The 25,671-nt window shown below is 41.4% G+C and overlaps 2 protein-coding genes across 2 annotated transcripts; both read right to left on the reverse strand.

Moving 5' to 3' along the window:
• Positions 1–2,720: 2,720 nt before the first annotated feature.
• On the reverse strand, positions 2,721–5,095 carry LOC109893262 (eukaryotic translation initiation factor 1). The gene is made up of 4 exons (XM_020486395.2): positions 4,876–5,095; positions 3,737–3,900; positions 3,553–3,654; positions 2,721–3,360 (listed from the first exon to the last, which is right to left on the reverse strand). The coding sequence occupies exons 1-4, from the start codon at positions 4,904–4,906 to the stop codon at positions 3,316–3,318; spliced, it is 342 nt and encodes a 113-aa protein (XP_020341984.1). The 5' UTR covers positions 4,907–5,095; the 3' UTR covers positions 2,721–3,315.
• A 13,714-nt stretch (positions 5,096–18,809) lies between these two features.
• LOC109893263 (eukaryotic translation initiation factor 1) lies at positions 18,810–23,401 on the reverse strand. Its single transcript, XM_020486396.2, has 4 exons — positions 23,146–23,401; positions 22,063–22,226; positions 21,879–21,980; positions 18,810–21,686 (listed from the first exon to the last, which is right to left on the reverse strand). Exons 1-4 carry the CDS (start codon positions 23,174–23,176, stop codon positions 21,642–21,644), a joined length of 342 nt encoding a protein of 113 aa, XP_020341985.1. The 5' UTR covers positions 23,177–23,401; the 3' UTR covers positions 18,810–21,641.
• Between the last annotated feature and the right edge of the window lie 2,270 nt (positions 23,402–25,671).

Genomic DNA, 25,671 nt, shown 5'->3' on the forward strand with positions numbered 1-25,671 from the left:
TAAGGGAAATTAAGGCATAGATACATTTTTTAACATTTTTCCATCCAAAATATTAGGAATAAGCAAAAGCTTTTGATTTCAAAGATGGAAAAGTTTTTTGTATTTTTTTCTACTCGAAAAACTCTTAAAGGGTATTAGAAATACATCAAAACAGAATAATGTTGAAGAAAAACCCATGCCAATATTAATATTTAAATTGAGTTTTCCTTCTGTAAGTTTAAGAAATATTACCTAGTGTTTTGTCATTCTGTTACCAAAAACTCACATATCTTAAATATATTTTCACATATCTTAAATATATTTTCACATTTCTATCTGATGAGGGAGCATTATGAAAGTACACAGAAGTAACAAGTAAAGGTAGACCTACCAATTAATTTGTGTTTTAACTGATTACAATTTTGTTATATAATTATTAAGTGATAACCAAATCTGTAACAGAGTGACTGAAAAATGAGTAATAGAATGATCGCAATTGAATTGGCCACAATGGGAAATCATAACAGTCACAAATCACATTTGCAGTAGAGCACAGCACAGTACAGTAGAGCACACTAAAAGTAGAGTACAGTAAAGTAGAGTAGAGTTCAGTACGGATTATTTCTTTTTTCAGTAGATTGAAGTTGAGTTTGGTTATGGATATATTTGATCAAGATGATTTTACAGATGATTTTGCCATTATCCATTAGCCTTTACATATGCTTAAATCAGGGAGTTTGACTATAAAACGACATATTTCTATATTTTCAGGGGGAATTGGCCATGTATAGACCCATAAACTGAATTAGTGTAATAACTTAACAAATATTGAATGTCAATAGGTTTGTTTAGTTTCTCTTGCACAACCTGGTTTATGTGAGTTTTGTTAAATAGTCACAAGGGTAGACCTGGTTTATCAGAGTATTGGGACATAGACACAGGAATAAACCTGGTTGGTATGGGTATTTGGGCTGAGATATGCAGGTGCAAATCTGGTTGGCCCCCTTTTAAATTTTTTTTTTTAAACCTTTATATAACTAGGCAAGTCAGTTAAGAACAAATTCTTATTTTCAATGACAGCCTAGGAACAATGGGATCAATGGTTTTTGCTTGTTTTACATTTTAAAGTGAGTCTCAGCATCACTCTTATTGTGGAATTGCTCTCCTTCCCAACGCTGCGTTCGTAACCAAGTGGCAATTTACCACAATATACAACTGGGAAAAATCTACTTGAACGACCCTCCAACTGGCAATTACCAGTGGGAAACTCATCCATCATCCTGAGCATGTTGACCTCTGATATCACCTACAAAGGAAATAACCTCCATAACAGCATTTTCGGCAAATGCAACAAAACATTTATAAAAAGCAATTCATTAGGTTTTTTAACACTATAATTTGTTTACAAGTGAATAGCTGTACTTTCAGTTCATGGTTTACACAGCTTGTTAGCCATTAGCATTTCTCGAGTTCAAAGCACATGAATGCATCCAACTGGCATTTATGACTTCCCAACAGTTGAATTCCCACCTGGTTATGAATGCAGCATAACACACTGGAAAGCCCCAGGAGTCTGAGATTTGACCAAGTGTCGAAAATGTGAAACCCAAAGCAGTTTAAATTATGGATAGGGAAAATTTTGAAATTACAGCAACTATTTGTAACAACGAGTACTGAAGCTGGCATTGATTAAAGTCTATTTTAAAAACAAAAGATTGAAACTCTGCTGTTACAGTGCCCCCAAGTGAGAATGCATAGTATAACAGTATGTTGGCTTGGCGTATTTGAGCTGCGTCATGCAGTCTGGCGCTGACAGGTCCAAACAGCATCACATGAAGACAGAAATATAGCGTTGACGATTTACCAAGCTGTGTGCAGTGTTTCAAACGGCACCATTAGGATTCTCATAATCTTAACCGTTTTCTTTACACATACAAATCTGAGAAAACCAACTGGTCCAAAATGTCTCCCATGGGTCTTCACATTGTAAAAAAATATATAAAAAAGGCAAAGGACTGAGAACATGCAGTTAAATGGTTGATTTAAAGCAGTGATAATAGAATAACTGGCTTGGTACGCTTTCAAAGGAATTCCCCATATGGTGCGAGGTAAGGACAGATTGGGTAGATGGTAGACCTCGTTAGATACCATCAGTTCATTTGATGCTATCTGCACAGCCACAGAGAAAAAGTAGTTCCATACAGAACTAGCATTTCCCACAAAAGAAATGAGCAGGGGTGGAGACACTGTCAGTGTGATGCGGTGTGGCTATCCTGTTTAACATGCAGCTTTTTGGAAGTTTACTGCTACTCAACACTGCACCCATATTTATCATGTATCAAATGGCCCCCCCTACATATGTTGAGTCAAGACCTGAGCCCGCATGAACAGCCAGATCGTTCTCCCGACCCAAGTTGAGACACTAGCTGAACCTGTGGCATGTAGCGTTTCCCTTCCAGCCCATACTGCTTTTCCTTTTTACATCTAGCAGAAGTTCTAATCCAGCAAGTACATTCAAAGAGATAAACGGCAACCCATCAACACTAGTATGCAAAGGCACACCACGTACGGCCCCATTCTCTACAAGACACCAAGTCCTGTACAATATGCAGTTGGCTTTTTGCAACACGTCAATATTTACCAAATCATATCTTGGTATGGTCCCTTCAATTTGTATGCATAGTGGACTGTGTCATTGCAAACCCAGCTATGATTCAATAATTGTGCCTCAAAACGAGATGTCAATTTCAAATATTTATTGAATAAAATGTGGAATTGTATAAACAAGTCTCCCCTACTCACTTTTCAGTTGGTAGCCCAGCATCAATCCTAACATGGCTGACTTTTTAAAAAGGAAGAAGCACAACCTTGTAGATGGGGCTGCGATGATCAGAACTTCAGCAACACTCTGCTGTAACATGGACGTATGCAGCCCCACAAAACATTGGAACTGCAGTTAAGTGCTTCTCCCCAAACTGAACCACCCTTATCTATTCTAACCACCGCCCCCAAATCCCGCAACCACAACAGGATTCCGCATGAGGTGGCGGTTGATCATTTTATTGAAACTTGTACAAAACAAAAAGAGTTACATGGAATTGTGCCCTTCACACAGCAAACTAAAAAATGTAAGGAAAAAACTAAATCACCACTCATCCCACATCTGTCAAGCCGTTTGTCCATGTTTGCACTGGACTGCTCCCGTATGAGGGGGGAGTTAAACTGGTAGTAAAAAGTCTCAATTCAGAGGTAATCATTATCTTAAAGGGGGTGCGGTGATTGCAGCACAGGGGAGGGAAGTATCACAACCAGGGGAGAGAGGGCTGCTGAGAGCTTCTAGAATCCGTGGACCTTGAGCTGCTCCTCTTTCGCCAGGCCAATCTGGAAGTGGGATGAGGGCAGAAGAGACATCACACAAAGGAACTCTGAACTCCAGTCACAGAACATTTACAGACAGGTGCTTTTCTATGAGAGCCATCTGTAGGGGCCATGACAGATGACCACTTAGTACACACAAGTGTAGAGTATAAGCTGGGTGCAATGTGCTATAGCAGGGACAAGAGTCAAACCTACCTCAATCAGAAACGTGCAGATATTCTTGCGCTGGTCACCTTGCAGCTGAATCACTTCCCCATACTCTGGGTGCTCAATCACTGTCCCATTGCAGGCAAATTTCTGTTGACAAAGCAGAACTAGTCAAACAAGACATGGAACTTTTTTTTGTTTACCACCTAGTGTAAACTCTGCCATAACATACCTTCTTAAAGGCCTTGACTAGCTTCTTCTTATCATAGTCGATGGCTATGCCCTGGACCGTGGTCAGAGTCTTCCTGCCGTTACGCTGCTGGATTCTTATGTGGATGTAGTCGTCAGTCCCAGATGGGAGTCTGTCATTACCCTTAGTTGCATCAGCAAATGGGTCTGTGGGGAGAACACCATTTTAAAACAAACTACACTACAGTTCAAAACAATCAGTCATGTAAGATTACAAGGAAGCAACCTAAAGTGATAGCTAAAATGGTAGTGGTATGTTTGACCTAGCTAACAAAAGATCCAGGCCGATGAACTGGTGACGTAACGTCTTAGCCACGAGGCTCAGGCCCAAGCAAAACCCTGCACAGATGTTTGTCAGAAAATTACATGGAATATGGGATTAACGTTAGAGGGAGAAAAAAAAAAAAAAAACACAGAGTGGGCGGCTAATCTGCTCAAACCTACATTTATTCGGAATATTTAATGACATTAGATTAGTGACATGGGAGAAAGTAAAATTCCCCAGCCCAGATATAAAATCATTCCGGGAAAACAGGCAGAAATTTCGAAAGGACGTAATGAAATGTTAGAAAAGCCCACAATTCAGCGGGGCTACATTATTTGATCTGGCCATTTACGTTACACTTAAAATAGTTTACGCTACACCCCAAAAGGCCTTCCCGGTAGGGTCGTATTACATACAGACAAAGGCAAAAATTCTACATTTATACTCGGTCCATTGTTGATAGCTAGTGCCAGAAAGACAACCGGCAGTAAGAACGAGTTACACTCCCAAATCGGTATTTTACATTGATCAATGTAGCCACAATAGACTAGTTTGATATACCGGCTACAAATCCGCGTTCGGGCCTAAAAAAAAAGGAAGTGAACTTCGGCCTAGTTGAAGTCTGATGGATATTGGCCAACATTTGCAAAAAAGAAAAAAGCTATTAATATAACTTCTTTTCAATCGAGAGGGAATGTTCTCTATAAATAACAAGGATGTTTCATGAACATATAAAAATCAAAACGATATTTAGTTGGAATGGCGTCAAAATTCTTACAAATGCTAGCTAACGTTAGCAACAGCCCTTCCCCCACTTTTCCGACCCCGCTTTAGCCGAGATGGTTGAAATGTCTTACCGAAAGTTTGGAGGTTCTGGATAGCGGACATACGATAAGATTTCCTTTCCTTTCGGATAATAACTGGTTAGCGATAGACTGGTCTGCTTAATTTATTTTTCTTTCTTTGACTCTTCCGTTTCACTGGGACGACGTTTTAGTCAGCTGAAAGGCTCTCACAAAATGGAGATTGTTTAGCTTGCAAAGTAGAAAACAACCCTTTATAGCGCCTCCCCGCACGTAAGGACGTGCATCACGCCACACCCTATATTACTGGAAAAAATTACGTAATTATCTTGGTATTTCAGAGGAGAAAATACCAACACCTGGAACCTAGGCTACATAAAAACTATAGCGCAAATATCTAAATTAAATGTGAAGATCTTAGTTAATAAAGCAATGTTCTTCGTCGATGAAGCAATGGGCAGTGGTATATTATTCAATTTTAGGAAATATATTGAAAACAGATGTTTCTGTTTTTGGTATTTCTACACCTGCATTGCTTGCTGTTTGGGGTTTTAGGCTGGGTTTCTGTACAACACTTTGTGACATCAGCTGAAGTAAGATGAGCTTTAAAAATACATTTCATTTGATTTGTTTTTAACTGACTAACTAAAGGCTTCTTCTAACGTGTAGTTGATCGAGCCCCCTCGGGAGAGTTGCAGATTACAGTAAAACATTCTTATGCCAACTATAAAATGTGTTGGCACCTTTAATTAATGCACATTTTCTCATAAAAAAAAGTCAATTTCAGCACCTCTCTTGATGAAGTCAGATTCAGAGGGGTTGGGTTAAATGCGGAAGACATTTCAGTTGAAGGCATTCAGTTGTACAGCTGACTAGGCATCCCCTTTCCCCCCCTTTTTAAATCTCAAATGTAAACACGACCTCACTTGAAAACTAGCTGCTGTTTGTCTGTGTCTGGTGGGACAGTGGTATCCGGCATCCTTGGGACGTCCCTACGCTAAACTGTAATCTTAACCCCTTAACCTAACCCTAACCATTTAAAATGTCAACTTCAATTGGGTAGGGACGTCCCAAGGATCCCTGAAAGAACGGGCCGTGTGTGATGAACTCCCAATGACTGAAATAGGGAAAATATCTGTTGTAGAGTGTACTTGAAAAATGCAGCATGCAATCTGAATTGTCTTGATCATATGAAGATTTATCCCGTTGACCATAATTAGCCAATTTATAGAAAGCTAGCCAATGCTTAGAGTTTGACTAACCTGCTACTGCTGTAAATGTACACTGCTCAAAAAAATAAAGGGAATACTAAAATAACACATCCTAGATCTGAATGAATGAAATATTCTTATTAAATACTTTTTTCTTTACATAGTTGAATGTGCTGACAACAAAATCACACAAAAATTATCAATGGAAATCAAATTTATCAACCCATGGAGGTCTGGATTTGGAGTCACACTCAAAATTAAAGTGGAAAACCACACTACAGGCTGATCCAACTTTGATGTAATGTCCTTAAAACAAGTCTAAATGAGGCTCGGTAGTGTGTGTGGCCTGTATGACCTCCCTACAACGCCTGGGCATGCTCCTGATGAGGTGGCGGATGGTCTCCTGAGGGATCTCCTCCCAGACCTGGACTAAAGCATCCGCCAACTCCTGGACAGTCTGTGGATGGAGCGAGACATGATGTCTCAGATGTGCTCAATTGGATTCAGGTCTGGGGAACGGGCGGGCCTGTCCATAGCATCAATGCCGTCCTCTTGCAGGAACTGCTGACACACTCCAGCCACATGAGGTCTAGCATTGTCTTGCATTAGGAGGAACCCAGGGCCAACCGCACCAGCATATGGTCTCACAAGGGGTCTGAGGATCTCATCTCGGTACCTAATGGCAGTCAGACTACCTCTGGCGAGCACATGGAGGGCTGTGCGGCCTCCCAAAGAAATGCCACCCCACACCATGACTAACCCACCGCCAAACCGGTCATGCTGGAGGATGTTGCAGGCAGCAGAAGTTCTCCACGGTGTCTCCAGACTGTCACGTCTGTCACATGTGCTCAGTGTGAACCTGCTTTCATCTGTGAAGAGCACAGGGCGCCAGTGGCGAATTTGCCAATCTTGGTGTTCTCTGGCAAATGAAAAACGTCCTGCACGGTGTTGGGCTGTAAGCACAACCTCCAACTGTGGACGTCGGGCCCTCATACCACCCTCATGGAGTCTGTTTCTGACCGTTTGAGCATACACATGCACATTTGTGGCCTGCTGGAGGTAATTTTGCAGGGCTCTGGCAGTGCTCCTCCTGCTCCTCCTTGCACAAAGGTGGAGGTAGAGGTCCTGCTGCTGGGTTGTTGCCCTCCTACGGCCTCCTCCACGTCTCCTGATGTACTGGCCTGTCTCCTGGTAGCGCCTCCATGCTCTGGACACTACGCTGACAGACACAGCAAACCTTCTTGCCACAGCTCGCATTGATGTTCCATCCTGGATGAGCTGCACTACCTGAGCCACTTGTGTGGGTTGTAGACTCCGTCTCATGCTACCACTAGAGTGAAAGCGCTGCCAGCATTCAAAAGTGACCAAAATATCAGCCAGGAAGCATAGGAACTGAGAAGTGGTCTGTGGTCCCCACCTGCAGAACCACTCCTTTATTGGGGGTGTCTTGCTAATTGCCTATAATTTCCACCTGTTGTCTATTCCATTTGCACAACAGCATGTGAAATTTATTGTCAATCAGTGTTGCTTCCTACGTGGACAGTTTGATTTCACAGAAGTGTGATTGACTTGGAGTTACATTGTGTTGTTTAAGTGTTCCCTTTATTTTTTTGAGCAGTGTACATTTGCCTGCTGAGGCTAGTGTTTCATTAGCTATCTCTCTGTCAGTGAACACATTTTTTAATCATGATTTGGCATAATTATGGGGTGGTTTTGCGGACACAGATTAAGCCTAATCCTAGACTAAATTGCACTTTTAAACTGGACTAACTGAAATGGAATTTCTCAGACATGGTTGAAAATAGCCTCAGAGTTGCTCTAGTCTAGATTTTAAAAATCTGATTTCCAGAAGGACTATTAGAGTAAATCTAGATTTAAGTTAAGGCTTAAATTAAACCTGTCCAGAGTCAGGGTTAACTTCAGATTAATGGATGTTGGCCCCCATGTTGACCTTGGCAATGGAGTAAAATGGATTACCCTAGACTAATTCAATGATGATCAAAGAGCACCACCAAGGCCAGACAAAGGGACAGTTATAGACAGGAGCAACTCACTGAATGATTTTGATGAAATCAAATTTCCGTGACTATTTCCTTACGTACAAAGAAAATGCAGCTAACATCATTTGTTTGCTTAAGCCAAGGCTTTTATCTGACTCTCTTAGGGGAAAGCCCATTCCTCCTTCCCTACTGATCACCTTGAGTTTTTTGGGCATCTGCAACCTTCCTCGTGAAACAGGAGATTTGTGTGGTGTAGGTGAACTGACTGTATGCAGAATAGTACACAAAAGTCTGCAATGATATATGTGAACTGAAAGACAATTACATCAAGTTCCCTGATGCTGCAGCCCAAGCCAACTACAAGGTAGATTTATATGAATATGGGAACTTGCCTGGAGTCATTGGCTATATAGATTGATGTCATATTCCCATTAAGTGTCCCTCTGCAGCAGATGCTGAGGACTACAGGAATCGTAAATCTGGTTCTCAATAAATGTACAAAGTTTGTGCACTCCCACTTTGCAGTTCTCCAACATGGTTGCATATTGGAAAGGTACGATTTATGACTCAAGGATTTTCCAAAACTGTATGCTCAGCTTGAAGGAGGACAACATTGTGGAATCATACTTGGTAACAGTGGGTATGCACAGAACAACTTCTTGTTCATCCCCTATCTTCATGCAATAGGACCTGAACAACAACTGTACAACCCGGCTCATATCCACTCCAGAGGTGTAGTGGAGCACATGTTTGGTGTATGGAAGAGTCCTTTCCAGTTTCTCAGAAACACATTGTGCTTTCAACCAAGAAGATGCTGCATTGTCATAATTTCAACAGCAGTGCTTCACAATTACCTCAAACAGCATGGCTGCCCAGATCCTCACACTGAAGATAAGGATGATCCAAACGTTCCCATGGTTGAGGCAGACACCGACAGAAATGGACAAGCCTACAGAGATGCTTTTGCTACGCAGGACTTCTCACAACAAAGATAGCTCAAGTGATTGAAGCAAACATTAGCCAATATTGGGACCATGAACTGGTGCTGGTTCGAGAATAACATTGGCACTGCAGCTGCTTAATTTTTTCTCTCCTCCTTCATAGTGTAAGATTAAAATTGATTACGGGGGTCTTCTAAAGACCCCCACCATTGATGATGTTGTTATTAATTTGCTTATGTGCCATTGTACTTATGCTCACTTGTATAGCTGAATATTGAGGCCTCTGTCTGTGTCTAGCTCTCTGCCAAAATCCGCAGCCCCGCCTGTGAGAAAAGGTGTGAAAACGGACTGAGGGTGATAGCGAGAGAGAGAGAGAGAGAGAGAGAGAGAGAGAGAGAGAGAGAGAGAGAGAGTGTCTGTTTTTCTATGAAACAAGAGCAGATTTGCACGCCACTGAGAAAGGTTCTCAGAAACCTTGTGTTAAGAATAACTTGTTCTTTTAGCTGCACGTGCAGGTTTTGACATAGGAGATCACACCATAAGGTGCCATCTTGGGTATATAAGATCCTGTCTTTCTTTTGTTCGGGGCAGAACATCAGGAGAGGCATCATTTGTATGTCTGATGTTTGATCTTTGACTTCTGTCTACATCTGTATTCTAATTTAAATTGTTATGATTTATATATGCACATTTTGAGTGTTCCTTATTTGTTAAGTAAATAACAGAGCCCAGAAAAGTGGATCCAACATTAGCCAACTCAACATGAAGGGTGTGTATCTTCATATCATGCTCTTCTTTTAAATACATTAATTTTTCACTCATGAAGCTAATGTATTTAGCACCAGTTTCTCATGCATGATCACAGCCTATTTGTCTTTGTCCTGCTGCCCATGTTAGTGACACAATCTTCCCTCCTGGCTGCTGCAGATGTAGTGAGCTGACCTTCATCCTGTCTTATCCCCTCCAAGCTATGGTGATCATCTGCCTCTAGAAAATGATTACATTGCTGCATTAGATCATATTATTTCTTCAAGAGTTGCATTCATTACATCATTGTTATTATGGAAGTGCAAGAGATGACTGACAACGTTATATATTCCCTGCAGTCCAGGGATGGCACATGTTGAATGAATGTGGCCTACCAAATGAGGATTGGAACAGTCCCCCATCTGAACTGTCCAAATGGTGATCATCGGGGACACCTTCCAGGGGTTGTTGGCTATCAATGATCCCGTTCAACAAGTCCCCCAGCTCATCTGTCTCTGGTCTTACCAGTCTTAAAACACTCCCCACGAGCAACATTTGTCTTCTTTAAGTTGATTTTTATGTTTTTCCACAGGACCTTAGAAAGACAAGACAATATAGAAATTATATTAGTTATTATGTGTGATTTTGTGTGTTACATTTCTGTCTCACGAATACATTTAGGCCCCACTGTGTTGTTACACAAGAAACACAAGATTTGTAAAAGTGGGCCAACAATTACCTGAAGTTGTAGTAGCATCCTTTTGTTAACTTTTTCATTTGTGTTGAATTCATTACAAATGGTAGTCCAGACATTATTATTCTTGTTTTCTGTTGATGAATCATGCTATTTGTTCTCGATAATTGGGTGCTTTGACAAAAATCACTTCAAGAAAGTTTTTTCAAAGTCACTGAAATTCTTTTAACGTTTTCTTTTACCTCCGTCCATTGTTTGGTTTAGGTTATTTGTTCCAATTCAACACAATGCTTATGTATTAGTGTCCCATCCTGGTTTTTGAAGCATCCTCGGGTCAGTACTAAGTGCAAATTGTTAATCTAACCAGGCTTCAAGTCAATAAAAGATTGACGGAGGCGAGGGACATGGACTGGAAATGAGGAAGGGAGTTTGGATGGCTAACTAAAAAGCAGCATTCCTCAAGAGAGGATGGCTTTCACTTCAGGAGTGATGAATTCATTAACTTCTTTGATGAAAAGATCATGATCATTAGAAAGCAAATTACGGAACCCTCTTTGAATCTGCGTATTTCTCCAAAGCTCAGTTGTGCTGAGTCTGCACAGAACTGTCAGGACCTAGGATTAATGGAGATAATCAAGTTTTTTAATCCTGTATCTCTTGACACATTCATGAAAATAATCATGGCCTCTAAACCTTCAAGCTGCATACTGGACCCTATTCCAACGAAACTACTGAAAGAGCTACTTCCTGTGCTTTGCCCTCCTATTTTGAACATAATAAATGTCTCCCAATCCTCAGGATGTGTACCAAACACACCAAAAGTAGCATTTATGAAGCCTCTCTTGAAAAAGCTAAACCTTGATCTGGAAAATGTAAAAAACGATCAGCCTTTATCGAATCTCCCATGCCTCTCAAATAAAAAATAAAAAAGCTGTTGCACGGCAACTCATTACCTTCCTGAAGACAAATAATGTATACGAAATGCTTCAGTCTAGTTTTAGAGCCCATCATAGCACTGCACTCGTGAAGGTGGTTAATTACCTTTTAATGGAATCGGACCAAGGCTCTGCATCTGTTCTCATGATCCTAGACCTTAGTTCTGCTTCGATCACCACATTCTTTTGGAGAGATTGGAAACCCAAATTGGTCTACATGGACAAGTTCTTGCCTGGTTTAGATCTTATCTGTCGGAAAGATATCACTTTGTCTCTGTGCATGGTTTGTCCTCTGACAAGTGAATTATTTCAGTGTTCCTCAAGGTGCCGTTTAAGGACCAATATTGTTTTCACTATATATTCTACCTCTTGGTGATGTCATCCGGAAACACAAAGTCAACTTTCACTGCTATGTGGATGACACACAATTGGCATAGCGTCGTCCGGGTTAGGGAGGGATTGGCCGGTAGGGATATCCTTTTCTCATCGCGCACCAGCGACTCCTGTGGCGGGCCGGGCGCAGTGCACGCTAACCAAGGTTGCCAGGTGCAAGGTGTTTCCTCTGACACATTGGTGCGGCTTGCTTCCGGGTTGGATGCGCGCTGTGTTAAGAAGCAGTGCGGCTTGGTTGGGTTGTGTATCGGAGGACGCATGACTTTCAACCTTCGCCTCTCCCGAGCCCGTATGGGAGTTGTAGCGATGAGGCAAGATAGTAGCTACTAACAATTGGATACCATGAAATTGGGGAGAATAAAGGGGGTAAAAAAAAAAGATATATATATATTTTAAGGACAGACTTTTTTGCATCTTCATAAAATCAGAAACTTTTTGTCCAACAATGATGCAGAAAAGCTAATCTATGCTTTTGTCACTTCTAGATTAGACTACTGCAAGGCTCTACTCTCCAGCTACTCATATAAAGCACTAAATAAACTTCAGTTAGTGCTAAACACGGCTGTTTGAAACTTGACTAGAACCAAAGGCTAGAGCTGATTTCAAGGTTTTACTGTTAAACTACAAAGCATTACATGGGCTTGCTCCTACTTATCTCTCCGATTTGGTCCTTCCGTACATACTTACACGTACGCTACATCATAAAACGCAGGCCTCCTTATTGTCCCTAGAATTTCTAAGCAAACAGCTGAAGTCAGGGCTTTCTCCCATAGAAGTACATTTTTATGGAATGTTCTGCCTATCAATTTGAGAGACGTAGACTCGGTCTAGACCTTTAAGTCTTTACTGAAGACTAATTTCTTCAGTAGGTCCTGTGATTGAGTGTAGTCTGGTCCAGAGGTGCGGAGGTGAACAGCAAGGCACTGGACCAACGAACCACCCTTGCTGTCTCTGCCAGGCCGGCTCCCCTCTCTCCACCGGGATTCTCTGCTTCTGACCCTAACTGGGGCTGAGTCCCTGGCTTACTAGTGTTCTTCCATGCCGTCCCTAGGAGGGGTGCGTCACCTGAGTGGGTTGAGTCACTGACATGATCTTCCTGTCTGGTTTTGGCCCCCCAATACTCAGCCTTGTCTCAGGGTAGTAAGTTGGCGGTCTTTGACATCTGCTGATGTAAAAAGGGCTTCATAAATACATTTGATTGAATGATTGATTGAGATGACGGAAGCAGAAGTGTTGTTTGAAGATTAAAGTGCGTCGAGTACAGTTAGTGAAGAAGATGAGTGGACAACAGTGAAGTCCAAGAACGGAATGAAAAGGGCTACAATTGTTTTGGGAAATGAGTCTGATGAATCATTGCTTGTTGGAGTACGATTTTTGGTTAAGGATGTTCATTTGAGGAAACCATTTGGAAGTCACGAGGATGGTGAAGAAGGCATTGGGAAAAGTGGACGCAGTCAAAGAAACCAGGAATGGTATGGTGTCGATATCGTGTGTATCCAAAGAGCAAAAGAGGCGTGCATTGTGGCTTGCAAAAGTATCGACTCATGAAGTGGACAGCTTTGATTTTCAGAGCAGGGCATCGGTAAAAGGTGTTCTCTCTGGCGTCTCGTTGGACATTGATAATCAATATCTTAGGCAAAAAAAATTGAATAGTCATGCACGTCGCTTGACCCGTATGGAGAATGGGAAAAAGGAGCAAAGTTGTATTAATGTCTGTATTATTGATGTTTGGTAAAGAGTATCTACCACCCTATGTAAAGCTGGGATATAAAATATATGCTGTAAGAGCATTCGTGCAAAACCTAATGCAATGCAAGAAGTGTAAAAGGTTTGGCCACGTGTCAAGTGTTTGCAGATGGAAGGAATATTTGATTGTCTTTGAATGTAATATGTTGCAACTGTGGTGGGGATCATATTCCTGAATTCCCTAAGTGCCCTGTTAGGGTGAAAGGGGTTGAGGTGTCGAGGATCAGCGCTGCACAGCAAATCTCCTATGTGGAGTCGGTCAAGAGAGTTGAAAGGGTAAGAGGCCACAGTTCTGTAGAAGATATGGCTGTGGATGCATCGCAACCAGTTGCAAATGTTATACATCAATCAAGTGATCTGGATACATTTATTGTGAAGAAGATGGATTTCGTAGCATTTATAGCCACAGATATTAATTTTGTCCAAGAAGTCCAAAAAGCATTATACATCATTATATCTGCAGCCGAGAACGTTTTGGGCCTCCAAGACTTAACGGCAGAAGAATTGCAGGGATTACTGTCGCCAGAAAATGTCCTGCCCTCACAATCTTTTAAATAGAGACCTGTTCCGAACAGACCCATGGCAACTAGACCCGGCCCGATCCGAGTGAGGGAAGCAGCAGAAAATCTATTTTTTTATATCAACTTTATTACAATCCCCTAAGGTTGATGTCTGCACCTACGCGGAAATATATAATATATAATAAACAAATTCCCATAAAAATGTGTCAGTTTAAACTAGAGATATACATTTTTTGCATAGGTGGCATCTGCCTATGTCGTTGCACTTCAGCATCTGCGGTGAAAGGTGACAAAGCTAGAGCGGTGTTTGTCATACCATGAGACATCCTGAAAAACAGTTTTCTCACAAAATCGTCTGTAGCGTCTGAACGGTTTGTTCTACGACCCCCACAAGCATCTTTGGACTAGTCTGAAGTTGGTGTAGCTAATCTGCCAACTTCTGTCAGTAATGTCCGAACAGTTCGGGCTACACACTAATATGACCCTCTGTGGAAAAGTGAGTCTCACGAACATGTACATGTCGATTCTCTTGCTCTAGGATGCCCACAGTTGAAATAATTAATGGAAATACAGGTATTTAATGGAGACTGTTTAGTGACAGCATGAATGACATCAGTGAGTCCTGCCTTGATGACTATTAGGCTTACAATTGTTCTATAGATTTTTGTCATCTTAAATTATTACTTGGAATAACAATAGCTAAAGCTCCCTGTCCCGGAATGACATGCTAAAGTGATAAAAGTTTTCTGCTCCTGTTAGCTAGCAACAGGTCTACTTGTTGTAGCTAGCTAGCTGCATTGCTAGGGTAAAGTAAAGTAAAGTTGGGTGTCAACTTTATGACTAAATAGATTACAAATATAAACATTCTTTACCTGACAGCAGTGCGTCAGACGGAAATTAGGTGTTTTTGATGTAACAGGAACGTTATAGGCCTACTATGCTTTGGTATTATATTCGGTTCTGTTATGTAAACTGCAAATGAATCGGTATGTGATCTTGTGAGACATTGTGAGTAGATGTGCTTGTTTTGAGGTCACAGCTAGAGCTGTTTGGAGCCACCTGTGCACATTTGTTCATATTTCTTGCTAGTTAGTGAGTTATTAGCCCAGTTGTAGCTGATTTCTATTCAACAATGGGGGAGTGGTTGCTTCCTACAAGAGCACAAAATGTGTGCATTTCTAGCCATCTTTGAAAAACAAATCAGGTAAAGAGCTTTTGTTATGTCTTAAAGGGGTAGTGTTGTATTTTGAGACTGTCTTGAATAAGCTAAGTAGCCAATAGGCAGAATATAGCATAATTTGTATGAGTTTCTGTAATAATGGCATGGGAATAATAATTATTTTTATTTCGTAAAGTGTTTTTTTGCATCAAACAACACATTTTCAGTCACCTCCTTGTCTGAAGGACAAATGGATAAACAGGTTAATGTCAAGCCCTGCATGTTTTTTTTTTTCAAGTCTCATGGAATGTAGGCCTACAATGAACCACACATTGGCTGCTACTGTAGGCTGAATGATAGAACAGCTATTTCCATGTTAAAATGTTATGGGATGCATTTTCTCCATTGTTTTTTTATGGTAGGACACTGGTAGGCCTACATTATGATCAAATGGCAACAGTTGTGTATTGTGTTGCTTACACGCTGTATCATAAATCACCTTGATCACATGGTTACAATATACCTTATTAAAGAATCAAATGAAACAGAGATGAACTATTCATAGAATTTATTTGCATAGATTAAACATGCTATCATATCAATTGACCAATTAGTGAACATAAATCATTACTATGTAGAAATGCAGGAAATTCCTTTTAAAACAGCCATAAAAATCAAGCTTTTGGTGTTGTGTATTCATGCATCGCAATACACTATAATCTAAATGCATTATGACCTCTAACTTGGCCCAATTCACATTTCCAAATTCCCACCCTGACATACCAAGTTAGAATGGGCCCTGTGTCTCAAACAATAGCCCACGTAGGCTAAATATCCCAAGCAGAGCTACAGCAGTTTCCAGAGAGGATCAGGCTCCTTGAGATTTGAGGTTTGGGTGTCCTCAGCAGAACGGTGTCGTTCTGGGTTGCAATGCGCAAGAGGGGTCCATAGAGTTTTATTTTATAAAGGCAAACACAAAGTGAATTAGGATTTTTTCCCCCATCGAATTGGCCAAAGTGGTCAAGCCTCAGACGGTCTTCTGTAGTGCACACACGTAGCCTATAGTTCTTCATCATTCTCACCAGCGCCAGAGAGAAGACAGGGAAGAAACCACAATTTTATACTTCTAGACTGATATACATATTTATTTGGTTTGTCATTCTATCGTTTTTCATGGAATTTTTGTGGAAATGAAATATCATTTATTTAAGATAAAATTTTCCAGAAATAGTTTTACCAGCTCTGTGTATTCTCAAACTGAAAAAAGCACTTCGGCAGCACCACACCTCTGCTGGGTAGTTCACCATGTTTTATTGGTTTACTGTCTAGTATTTGGCAGCGTTTGCCTGTCCAGAAAACAGAAATAAAAGTATGTTGAAAAAAGGAAGAATTGACATGGGTAACAAATGGAAATTTGTTCACAATAAATAAATATACACAATATTTAAAAACCAGCCCTTCCCTTGCCAGACCGATCATTTTTTATTTTCTGTTGTTTTATTTAGTTACGACATTCACCGCTCCCAGCAGTATAGCAATCAATTACTTCGGTGTCTCCCTGCTTAGGCAAAACGTGCACACCAAAAGATTTTGGTATCTGCACAGACATTGCTGGCGCATGCCAGATCTTACAACGCCTGGATAAGTATTTCACGCATCAGCTAAACCCATAATATGCTCCAGTAATCTGTTGCCAGACAGTCGATGATGTGGCATGCAAACAATGGTTGATGCATGCAACGTCTGATCAGTGAACACAACCTTTACCTCTCCATTCTCTGGAGGTGCATCATGGGTAAACAAATACCAACTACGATACACCTCCTGGTACAGAGTTTGAGACAGCGTTATCATCAACTGGGATGACCTCAAGGACCTTTGGTATAGTTCACATAGTCCTGTGGGTAGGATTGATATTGCAGCCAGGCCTAAGCCTTGTGTAAATTCACTGGTGGTAAAAACCACATGTTACAACTCAACCTAACCTTTTGGCTGTATTTTGGAAATTAGTGGGACATGTGACATTTGATGCGAAAAATCATAGATTAACCTTTCTGCTCGAGGTGGTTATAAACATTTAACCCTGATCCTGTGCATCAACTTGTCTCTCTCTTGCCAGGTGCCTTTCTTTCATACCTTGATGCTTTCTGAACTGAGTAGATTTACATATAGTTAAAGCAGAATCTTCATCGCATGTGTGTTCAAACGTTAAAGATTTACAGATCACTTTGGGAGTGTTAGGTATCTGCTGTACTTTACTATGATCCGATTATGCCAGAAGAACAATTGGTAAACACACTAACTAACATGCACAGAAAAGTCAAACTCCTCTGTTATGAAATCCATCACCTGACTTGACTACATTCTTTATAAAGTTCACCTGATGGGTGAATCTAAAAGCATACAGATGCTGCTAACTGTAATAATACAACACTATTTCATAGCCAGGTTTTGTTCGCCGCTCACAGGGTTTATGTGCTGCAGATAACACTACCTGGCCACTAGATCAGCCCCATACAGGCACAACTCCTCTTAAACTTCCAATGCTGCCATTTGTATCTATGACATCACTTCTGGGTAGCAATTTTGCTAGGACTGTCTGGTAGTGATCTGAGTGGGGATACGTAGCCCTTTCAAAACAACAGGAAATCAGGCCTGGCTGCTAACCTCTCCCTTAATGGTAATCTTATGAGTGACAAAAAATGAACATTAAGAGATTACGGTTGTTGTACATCATTGTCACCAACATAGATTTGGTGTAGTGCCACCAAAGGAGAAAAAGTATCATGAGTGGCATTCTTGCTGTAAACAACACACTCATTGACAAGCAATGATCTTGCAGTTAGCCACTGTTCATCCATGCAGTGGGTCCTACAGTTGTTAGTGTCTTTTGACCCCCACAAAAAAAAGGAACTGACCTCAACCCACAAATAGGTCCTGACGCACCACTTGGGAAAAACTGGTGTCGAGATAGGGTGGCATCCACCGAGCCACCAGTGGCCTTTATCGTCATTGTCACTTTTCATATCTTCACTTATAAATAATGTCAAGCTAGTCTGATAACATTTCCCCACAGAATAAACAAGCCATTAATCTTTCTGTGGCAATGTAAATTTATCTCATTATGGAAGAAAAGCTGAAGGTGATCTTTTGAACTTCATTAAATTCCAAGATTATATGCCGCCGATAGCTAGAATTTAGCTTGAACAGTTTTTGTCAGACAGAACATGTAAAAAGTACCTGTCATTTTGGGTGGAAATGATTACCTTTCAACAACAAATTAGCTTTAATCAATATGTCAACATTTTGGAACAGAATATTGTTCTTGTGACTTTAGGACAGTGTCCTAATTACGCAATAAGGCCCGAGAAGGTGTGGTATATTGGCCACATACTACAAACCCCTGAGGTGATTTATTGCAATTAAAAACTGGTTACTAACGTTATTAGAGCAGTAAAAAAAGATGTCATACCCATGGTATACAGTCTGCTATACCACAGCTGTCAGCCAATCAGCATTCAGGGCTCGAACCACCCAGTTTATAATAAAGAGCGTAATGTTTTATTCAATTTACCACTTAAAATGTGACTTTTGATGTTGCATTATATATCACTTAACTAGTTAATGTATTTTCACTGTAGGCAACTTAAAAATGTATTTATTGGTCCACTTCCAGAAAGACAAAAAGTTTTACAAGGTATTCTGTCTCCATATAGACCTTTTTTCACTGTGATCCTGCCATCAGCACCATCCAATTTACATTTGAAAGAGAAGAAAACAAAATTTCCATCATAGACATACTCACAACTGTTTTTGTAGCTCTGTGTAGTGGGCAGGGTTTCTTCACACCTACCCTTGCTTTCAATAGACAAAAACATGTAACATTTTTGCACAGTTCAAAAAAGCCCTTTATAGCATCACATCAGACCCCAGGTTGGAGGGACGTTGACAGCAGCCGTGACAGCATCAATGCAGTTGTTCCGTGCCAGTGGCGCTAAGCAGCTCTCCCACGACTGCAGAGGGGGACACTGGAACAGTGTTTGTGGTGGTGCAGGAGGGTATTGGACCTCAATGGGGTATGCATCAAGTGTCCCGGGGAGCATGACAAAATTCTCAGGCTCCCTGTGCATCAACAAGAGGGAGAACCTGGAAGATCTTAATGGTCGCTTTGCGTCCCACACGGAGAATTTAAATTAGATACCTTTTCGCATCACAATTGTAGGATTTTCTTTTTTCACTGTTAGCCTAAAGAACTACCATTCACTTTCTCCTATCATTAGGTGTAAAAATCAGATGATATTCTGGTCAGATGCGATAGAACGGCCACCCAGTGCTTTCAAGTACTCAGCTGCGATTCCTCTCTTAGTGGCTAAAACAGTGAGAAGTCTACCTAGGATGTGTGTTGTATGAATGTGTGAGGCTCGATGTTGATGTCTGTGTGTCTCAGGTGCACTCACTAGAGGGAACCAACACGCAGCTTGAGCTACAGATCAAGGAACATTGGGAGAGAAGATCCCTTGGTGACCGTAAAGACATGAGTTGCCACTTGGGGATGATCGATAACCTTCAGAACCAGGTAGGTCTACATGGGGACCTATCACTGAACACCTTCCACAGTCTCATTTTGCTCTTAAGCATCATCTTATGACCAGACGACTTACTCTCGTTCATTTGTGACCTGTCACCAAGTAGAATTCTAGCCCATCCTTTCAGCAAAGTAGTGGGAGGGAGGGAAAGTAGATAAGCAAACGAAGGACACCACTGGGCACAGACATAAATTCAATACAAACAAAATCTAATGGGGAAAACATTTAAACAGAGATATTGGCACAGCACTGAACAAAAATATAAATGCAACATTTGAAATGTGGAACCAACATTTTACGAGCTGAAATAGAAGCTCAAACATTTGCCAAAAGCAAAAAAAACATTTCTCAAATTTTGTGCACAAATTTGTTTACATCCCTGTAAATGAAAGGTTACTGAGGAGGTTGTCTGTAATAAAGCCCTTTTGTCAGGAAAAACTCATTCTGATTGATTGGGCTTGGCTCCCAAGATGGTAGGCCTATGCCCTCCCAGACCCACCCATTGCTGCGGCCCTGCCCATTCATATGAAATCAATAGATTAGGGCCTTAATGAATTTATTTAAATTGTCTGATTTCTTTTATGAACTGTAACACAGTAAAATCATTGAAATTGCTGCAGTTATATTTTTATTCAGTGTACATGACCAAAAGTATGTGGACGCCTGCTTGTCAATCTCATGGGTATTAATATGGAGTTGGTCCCCCCTTTGCTGCTATAACAGCCTCCACTCTTCTGGGAAGGCTTTCCACTAAATGTTGAAACATTGCTGCAGGGACTTGCTTCCATTCAGCCACAAGAGCATTAGTGAGGTCAGGCACCGATGTTGGTCGATTAGGCCTGGCTCGCAGTCGGCGTTCCAATTCATCCCAAAGGTGTTCGATGGGGTTGAGGTCAGGGCTCTGTGCAGGCCAGTCAAGTTCTTCCACACCGAGCTCAACAAACCAGTCCTGTACGGACCTCGCTTTGTGCATGGGGGCATTGTCATGCTGAAACAGGAAAGGGCCTTCCCCAAACTGTTGCCACAAAGTTGGAAGCACAGAATCATCTAGAATTTCATTGTATGCTGCAGCGTTAAGATTTCCCTTTACTGGAACTAAGGGGCCTAGCCCAAACCATGAAAAACAGCCCCAGACCATTATTCCTTCCCCACCAAACTTTACAGTTGGCACTATGCATTCGGGCAGGTAGCGTTCTCCTGGCATCCGCCAAACCCAGATTCGCCCATCGGACTGCCAGATGGTGAAGCGTGATTCATCACTCCAGAGAATGCGTTTCCACTGCTCCAGTGTCCAATGGCGGTGAGCTTTACACCACTCCAGCCGACGCTTCGCATTGCGCATGGTGATCTGAGGCGTGTGTGCGGCTGCTCGGCCATGGAAACCCATTTCATGAAGCTCCCGACGAACAGTTATTGTGCTGACGTTGCTTCCAGAGGCAGTTTGGAACTCAGTAGTAAGTGTTGCAACCGAGGACAGACGATCTTTACATGCTACTTGCTTCAGCACTTGGCGATCCCCTTCTGTGAGCTTGTGCGGCCTACCACTTCTCGGCTGAGCCGTTGTTGCTCCTAGACGTTTCCACTTCACAATAACAGCACTTACAGTTGACCGGGGTAGCTCTAGCAAGGCAGAAATTTGACGAACTGACTTGTTGGAAAGGTGGCATCCTATGACGGTGCCACGTTGAAAGTCACTGAGCTCTTCAGTACGGACCATTCTACTGCCAATGTTTGTCTATGGAGATTGGATGGCGTGTACTCTATTTTATACACCGGTCAACAATAGGTGTGGCCGAAATAGCCGAATCCACTAATTTGAAGGGGTGTCCACATAATTTTGGCCATGTAGTGAATCAGGACCAGGGGAGATGAGGCTGCTGAGAGCTTCTAGAATCCGTGGACCTTGAGCTGCTCCTCTTTCGCCAGGCCAATCTGGAAGTGGGATGAGGGCAGAAGAGACATCACACAAAGGAACTCTGAACTCCAGTCACAGAACATTTACAGACAGGTGCTTTTCTATGAGAGCCATCTGTAGGGGCCATGACAGATGACCACTTAGTACACACAAGTGTGGAGTATAAGCTGGGTGCAATGTGCTATAGCAGGGACAAGAGTCAAACCTACCTCAATCAGAAACGTGCAGATATTCTTGCGCTGGTCACCTTGCAGCTGAATCACTTCCCCATACTCTGGGTGCTCAATCACTGTCCCATTGCAGGCAAATTTCTGTTGACAAAGCAGAACTAGTCAAACAAGACATGGAACTTTTTTTTGTTTACCACCTAGTGTAAACTCTGCCATAACATACCTTCTTAAAGGCCTTGACTAGCTTCTTCTTATCATAGTCGATGGCTATGCCCTGGACCGTGGTCAGAGTCTTCCTGCCGTTACGCTGCTGGATTCTTATGTGGATGTAGTCGTCAGTCCCAGATGGGAGTCTGTCATTACCCTTAGTTGCATCAGCAAATGGGTCTGTGGGAAGAACAACATTAAAAACAAATCAATTTACTTAAGACAAAAATAGAGTTCAAAACAAGCAACCTAAAGTGATACCGAAGATGTCACTGTTTTGTTTGACCTAAGATGATTTTAAAAAATGCAGGCCGATAAACTGGTGATGTAACGTCCTACCCACGAGTTTCAGGCCAAAGCAAAACGCTGCTCAGATGCTGGTAAACAGACTAGTACATGGAAATTGAGATTGACAAACCCCCCCCCAAAAAAACGGTTGACTAATTTACGCAGACCTTAGTTTACACACCATATAGCCAATCATTCCGGCAAAACACAACAGGCAGAACTAACTGAAATGTCGAAATGACAGCATGAATGCAACTACGACAGTAGGGGAATATCATTAGATCTAGCTATTTGTCTGAACTATTTATAGTTTCACCATGAAGGACTTCCTGAAGAAAAAAAAATCGTTTCAGACAGATTGGGCAAAAAGTTACATTTATACTCGGGCCATTGTTGACACTGTGCCAGAAAAACAACCGGCAGTAACAATTTGCTAACCGAATAACGTTAGGTATTGTACGTTGATTAATGTGTCCACAATACAGACGAATTTGCTATAACGGCTACAAATCCGTGTTGGGACCAAACGTTAAACAAGGACATTAACTTCGTCTGATGATGTCGATAGGTGTTGGTCAACGTTAAAATAAAAACACCTGGCATGCTATTCATAACTTTTTGCAATCTGAAGGGAATGTTCTCGATATAACTAACCAGATGTTTTATGAAGAGATGTATTTACAATTTATGATTCAAATCAAACGTTATATTTAGTTGTAACGTCGTCAACATGTTTGCAAATGCTAGCTAACATTACCAACAGCCATTTCCCCTGCTAATCACGTTAGCCGAGATGGTTGAAATGTCTTACCGAAAGTTTGGAGGTTCTGGATAGCGGACATACGATAAGATTGACTTTGCTTTCGGATAATAACTGGCTAGCGATCGACAGGTCTGCCCAATTTCTGTTTTTCTTTGAATCTTCCTTTACACGGGGACGAAGCTTTAGTCGGCTGACAGGCTTTCACAAAATGGACATCGTTCAGATTGCAAAGTGGTACAGAACCTTTTACAGCGCCTCCCCGAAACCACCGTCACCGACGTTTTTGACGTACGTATGGACGTGTGCTACGTCACCCTATTTCACTAGAAGGATTACATAATTATTTAGGTATTTCTGGGGGGAAAATATCCACTAGGCTGCATTAAAAAAATATAGCACAAATATCTCAATTAAATGTGAAGACCTTAGCTAACTCCAAGGTAGAGTTCTATGAATATGGGAACTTTCCTGGAGTCATTGGCTGTATTTATGGTGACCAGACGTCCCCGTTTTTGGTGGCCTGTCCCCGGCTGGAGCTGTCCCCGGAAATGTCTCCGTTTTTAACTGTGCGTTAAAAACAGACCGCAACGTGAAATAGTTTACTTGGCAAGAAAGACCGGGCAGCAGAGCCTACCGGTTGACGTCTCAATCGCGTTGTGCTTGTTTAGGCCAACAGAGGGGGCTGCTCCCTATAGCAGCTTCATGCACTCTTCTTCTTCTACTAACTACTTGCTCGCGATAGTTTTAGAGAAAACTGCTGTGGCAAACTCAGCCAGAAGCTAGCAAGTATCAAGTGAATCCACAACATCACCACAAACGTCTTTTCAAGTCAACCAATCGTTTGAGATACCAGCTAGTGATGTTATAATGTCACAATTTATTATATAGATAGATGATCTGCTGTATAAGGTTTTAAATAGGTTATGCTAGCTAACACTAGCTCTGTCGACTAAGTTAGCTAGCTACTGTTATGCTAGCTAGGTTAAAAAACATGTAAACATGCAGTGGACGGGCTATTTTGAAAATATGATTATATTAAATGAATGCATAATTATTTCAGAGAATATTTTTGTAGATGACAATTTTAATGGTCAACGTTAAAATTATAAGTAGTGTGACAATATATTTAGAAATATTCATGGATAACATTAGCAGTGGAGAGGAGGAAGACTGGATAGGAAGAAGAGTGAAGGAGACAGAGGAAAAGTAAAGATATGGTTACAGAGCCTGCCAATTTATTATTCCAAACTATGTTTTAGAGATAAAATACAAAAATTAGGAAAGCAATGGGAATCTGTTAACCAAAGTATTTTATCTAATAGTATGCTGTTTATTAATACAGATTGGAGAGGAAGGAGAATGACAAATTATGGGAGTAAAAAGAGTGAAGCAAGGAGAGTGTAGAAGAGTGAGGTGGAAAGGTGAAGAGAAGGAAAGGAAAGACGAGTGAAGAAAAGAGGAGGAGAAGAAAAAGTTAAGAGAGTTCGAAGAGTGACACAAGGAGAGTGAAGAAGAACAGACAGAGGAGATACAATGACTCTTTCCAAGAAATGGAAATGCACTTTTTATGAAAAACATGAGAGAATTTCCATTTATACGCTCAGGTCAAGACGATAGAATGGTTCACTGCACCCTTTGTAATTCCTCTCTTTCAATTGGCAGCTGGAGAAGAACGGCAGTGGTAGAACATCAACAGACAAAAAAGCACAAAGCCTCTCTGGTTGCCCGTGTTGGTATGCCCTCTGTCACCATATTCTTCAAGAAGGTAGAGCCTTCCCAAGAAGAATATAGTTTAGCTATGCAGGAGGGTGTCTTTGCATACCACACTATGCAACACAATCATAGTTACAGATCTATGGACTGCAACAGCACAACTGACACAGAAGCTTTGTGAGCCAAAGCTTACATGTGCTAGGACAAAATGTGACGCCATAGTGAGTAACGTGTTAGCAACATGGGCAACTACTTTGGTAACACAGGACCTAGACCAGGTTGAATTTGTGTCCCTGTCCATTGATGTGTTCAATCATGGACATGTAAAGTTGCTGTCAATAGTGGTGGCAACACATCTGTGGAAACAAAACGGCACCACTTAGTCAGAGATGGAGCACGGTGGTTACCCACTTCAAAGAGAATGACATCCCACACACTAACCTGGCTAGATTAGCATCTGTTGTCATGTGCTTACCTGGAGGTAATGCACCAGTCGAGAGAGTGTTCTCCCAAATGAATGATCTATGGATAGCAGCAAGAAATAGGTCCACTGTTCCTTCCATCAAGGCTGTGCTTATTGTGAAGACAAACTTCAACCTCCCCTGCCAGGAGTTCATGGAGAACCTAGCCAAAGACAGAGCAATCCTGAAGAAAATACATTATTCTGAGAAACATACAGATTAGGTTGGTATAAGTATATTATGTAGTTACCAATCTCATCAGCATCTATTTCTTTATTATGTTGTTAAGTATTTCACGTATACTATTGTCTGTTTTATCAATTTTGCTCATGTTCTCTTCTGCTCTTATTCTAGCAGGACCACTGAATGGCTATTCAGATCGGACAGTTCTGTCTTGTCT

This window comes from Oncorhynchus kisutch, linkage group LG6, assembly GCF_002021735.2.
Source record: "Oncorhynchus kisutch isolate 150728-3 linkage group LG6, Okis_V2, whole genome shotgun sequence".
NCBI lineage: Eukaryota > Metazoa > Chordata > Actinopteri > Salmoniformes > Salmonidae > Oncorhynchus > Oncorhynchus kisutch.

What these genes read in the sequence shown, in the direction of transcription:
- LOC109893262 (XM_020486395.2), bottom strand. Translation starts at nt 4,906, where the DNA reads ATGTCCGCTATCCAGAACCTCCAAACTTTCG. An exon ending in CCAGAACCTCCAAACTTTCG is followed by an intron (nt 3,901 to 4,875) that starts GTAAGACATTTC and finishes TTCTCCCCACAG; the next exon opens with ACCCATTTGCTGATGCAACT. An exon ending in TAGTCAAGGCCTTTAAGAAG is followed by an intron (nt 3,655 to 3,736) that starts GTATGTTATGGC and finishes CTTTGTCAACAG; the next exon opens with AAATTTGCCTGCAATGGGAC.
- LOC109893263 (XM_020486396.2), bottom strand. Translation starts at nt 23,176, where the DNA reads ATGTCCGCTATCCAGAACCTCCAAACTTTCG. An exon ending in TAGTCAAGGCCTTTAAGAAG is followed by an intron (nt 21,981 to 22,062) that starts GTATGTTATGGC and finishes CTTTGTCAACAG; the next exon opens with AAATTTGCCTGCAATGGGAC. An exon ending in TCTGCACGTTTCTGATTGAG is followed by an intron (nt 21,687 to 21,878) that starts GTAGGTTTGACT and finishes TCCCACTTCCAG; the next exon opens with ATTGGCCTGGCGAAAGAGGA.